Source organism: Papaver somniferum, unplaced genomic scaffold (assembly GCF_003573695.1).
Source record: "Papaver somniferum cultivar HN1 unplaced genomic scaffold, ASM357369v1 unplaced-scaffold_107, whole genome shotgun sequence".
Lineage (NCBI taxonomy): Eukaryota > Viridiplantae > Streptophyta > Magnoliopsida > Ranunculales > Papaveraceae > Papaver > Papaver somniferum.
Window position 1 is genome coordinate 8,706,685 of NW_020619603.1, and position 3,302 is coordinate 8,709,986.

Here is a 3,302-nt window from a genome sequence, read left to right on the forward strand (position 1 = left end):
TTCTCTTCCGATTATAGCAGGTTTCAAAATTCAATACATGAAGGATTTTAGAAAAAACTCATGTTTGGGCAAATTATAATCGGTAGGTTTTGTAATATATTTAACTCCCGATTAACGCTGCGTTCAAAACACGAACCAAGTGGTTATGGCTGGCTGTGTACACTCAAAACCTATGGAATATGGTGAGGATTCTATCTGTGGCTCCTTATAATCGGTAGGTTGTTAAGTTGTATTCTCTTCCGATTATAGCAGGTTTCAAAATTCAATACATGAAGGATTTTAGAAAAAACTCATTTTGGGGCAACTTATAATCGGTAGGTTTTGTAATATATTTAACTTCCGATTAACGCTGCGTTTAAAACACGGACCAAGTGGTAATGGCTGGCTGTGTACACTCAAAACCTATGGAATATGGCAAGGGTTCGATCTGGGACTCCTTATAATTGGTAGGTTGTTAAGTTGTATTCTCTTCCGATCATAGCAGGTTTTAAAATTCAATACATTAAGGATTTTAGAAAAAAACTCATTTTGGGGCAACTTATAATTGGTAATCATATATGTTGGATAACCTTACCGATTATAAAAGGGATTATTAGTCGAAGTATCTACACTATAATCGGTAGGTACAATTTTAATTTAACCTACCGATTCACCTCTAACCTACCGATTACGGTGTAGGCTCCCGATTATATAAGGACATATTGGTCATTTCGAAAAATCAGAGATAAGGAGTAGCTTAGAATTACGTTTGGATGACCTTTTTGTCTTTTAGTGTCGCCCCTAATTCCTTTTGGATCTCCCCTAAAAATGCCACGCAAAAAAAAGTCTTGCTTCGAGATAATATTAACGGAGGAGGACTGAAAAATGTTAATCCGTGGGGTAAGCTTCAAACTGCTAGGGATCTTCCATGCTTAAGCAACCATGTGTGAGAAAACTTTAGTCTCGGACTAGAAAACCCAGAATTCCAAACAATCATGTATTAATATTAAACACACGGTTCAAATTTCTAAGAAGAATAATACAATCTCTTCACCAGCATTTTAATATTTAACCAAATCAAACTCATTATTCAATTTGAAATTAAGAAATAAAAATATATTATTCAGTCTTAGCATTGACGTACATTTTGATCATGAACCAAAATCGCATTGCTCATGAGTAAACTTGAGTACCTTGGCATGAAGATCGTACATAATCCTTTTATCAGCTTGTTGCATAGCTCCAAAAATAACATCATGTGGATAGTCGTCATCCAAGCCAATGATACCTAAACAAAACAAGCGCTCTTGTATGTGATAGGCAAAAATACCAGACCATTGTCGAATAACAAAATCCGCATCTTGAAAATGAAAAGTCATCTCCGGAAACGCAGCGAAACCGGATGATAGAACAAAACAAGTATCGAAATCCCTGCCAGGTTCAGGATCAGCAAGAGGAATACCAGAATCTACAAAATATTCTACCAACGCTTGCTTAACTCTTTTAAAATGGCGCATCCTCATAGTGGTAAACGGAGCCCCTGAGTCAATGATAGTCCCACCAGTTCCATCCGACTTAAGCTCGAAATCACTTTGTTGAAACCTTAGGCTTCTGTCATTTATGCTAATATCCTTTAGAATCAAATGGTAAGGCGTCTCGAAGTTTGGGTCTTGAATGATTGGAGTTGTAAGTACATCAGGTGCTTCTTCGATTTTTGCGTCGAAACCAAATCTTAAATACGTGTGTGAATACCCAATGCCTGGAAGGTCATATGCCTCCAAACAGTATTCAAATCGTCTTTGGATATCTTCAATATCTAACTGAAGTACCAGAGAAAAATTAGAGGATCCTTGTCCCAAACCGAGAATTCCTGCGATAGGTGCAGTTCCAGGTGCAGGTTTCGGCGGAGGGAAATCATGATCACCCTCACGAATCTCAGGAACACCAAAAAATGGACCGAAATTCCTTTGATCAATACCGCAACCCATGATTATTTTTTCAACACTTTCAAGGGCACCGGTGTGTGAGTTCAGAGTGAGCGTTTCATAAGCAAGATGACCAGATATTTCTGATCCGGACATATATTCTTCGTCCCACGTACATAACCCGTCTTCGCAATGTTGTGCGTCACACTTATTAAGATTTTGACAAGGGATACGGTGATATGTCCTCGAATTTTCCTGATCATATATTGGCGGATCTTGATAGAAATAATTATGGCCACCGTGACATTGAGTCCATATAAGATCACTACCACTATCGATAAGTAAATAGAACTTCTTAAAAGGTTGTTGTTCATTATGGAAAGTACCTATACCTACCTCACCGATGTAATAGTGTGTGTTCTCCCTGTATTTTACAGGCATACGTGCAATATCGGGATCCATGGAGATGCTTCTATTATAAGCAGCTGCTCTTGCCGATCCAAAATAATGTGCTCGAGCTTTGGATTGCTCGACGAGTCTTTGAAATCTTTCTCCTTGTGTCAATTTAGCATACCTTAGATGCATAGGTGATTCTTTAGAGTCGCTGCGAATCATCTTCATGCTAAACCCTCTTGGTTTAACTGCAGTGGCCAAGTTTAGTAGAAATGAAACATAAACAACTATTGTTACAAAATTGATAGAAGAAGAAGAAACAACATTTTTTCGACTCATTTTTTTATCTTTTGATTGAACAGGCCACTCGGTGCAATTTTTTGTTGGAATCAAAATGAATTCATAGACGAATTTATAATAAGTTTGTCAAAACCTATTACCTACCTTTAAAAAATATCTTCGTTTTAAATGAAACGAGATCTTTCCATTTATTAGTGAATTCCAATTCACTATTAGGAAGTAAATTAATATAGAGATTTATGTCAGATAATAGTAATGGATAGTAATAAATTACTTTTCTATATAAGGAAGAAAATTAATATCGGTTTTTTTCTTTGACATAACTCAATTACTTTATTTCGCCTCTTTTGCAAATAATCTTTATTTCATCCAAAGTATACTGTAGTACACTTGAATCTAGAAGACTCGATCGAGGCTTAATCAAGTGATCCAGCTGCGATTATTTTTTATTTATTTATTGCTTCCCACAATTTCATTTATTCAGGAACCAGAATCGTAAACTTTACTATTGTGCTTTTGAAGATATTTTTCTATTTTTCACCTTGTCATGCAAAGTATTAAAATTAAAATCAATTGAAAAACACAGGAGCAGAGACTACAGAGACGCAAAAACTTATCATGGAAAGGAAACTCTTGTTTCATTATTAGGAAGTAAATTTACTCAAGTTGGGGTAATTCAAAAAAAAAACTTTCAGGGGCTGTTTT

General features: G+C 36.0%; 1 protein-coding gene across 1 annotated transcript; it reads right to left on the bottom strand.

The window, feature by feature from the left end:
* Positions 1–1,130: 1,130 nt before the first annotated feature.
* Positions 1,131–2,636, bottom strand: LOC113328007 (aspartic proteinase CDR1-like). The gene has a single exon (XM_026575107.1). It carries the CDS (start codon positions 2,634–2,636, stop codon positions 1,131–1,133), a length of 1,506 nt encoding a protein of 501 aa, XP_026430892.1.
* Positions 2,637–3,302: the final 666 nt, after the last annotated feature.

Coding starts and splice junctions, on each gene's coding strand:
- LOC113328007 (XM_026575107.1), bottom strand. CDS start 2,636: ATGAGTCGAAAAAATGTTGTTTCTTCTTCTTCTATCAATTTTGTAACA.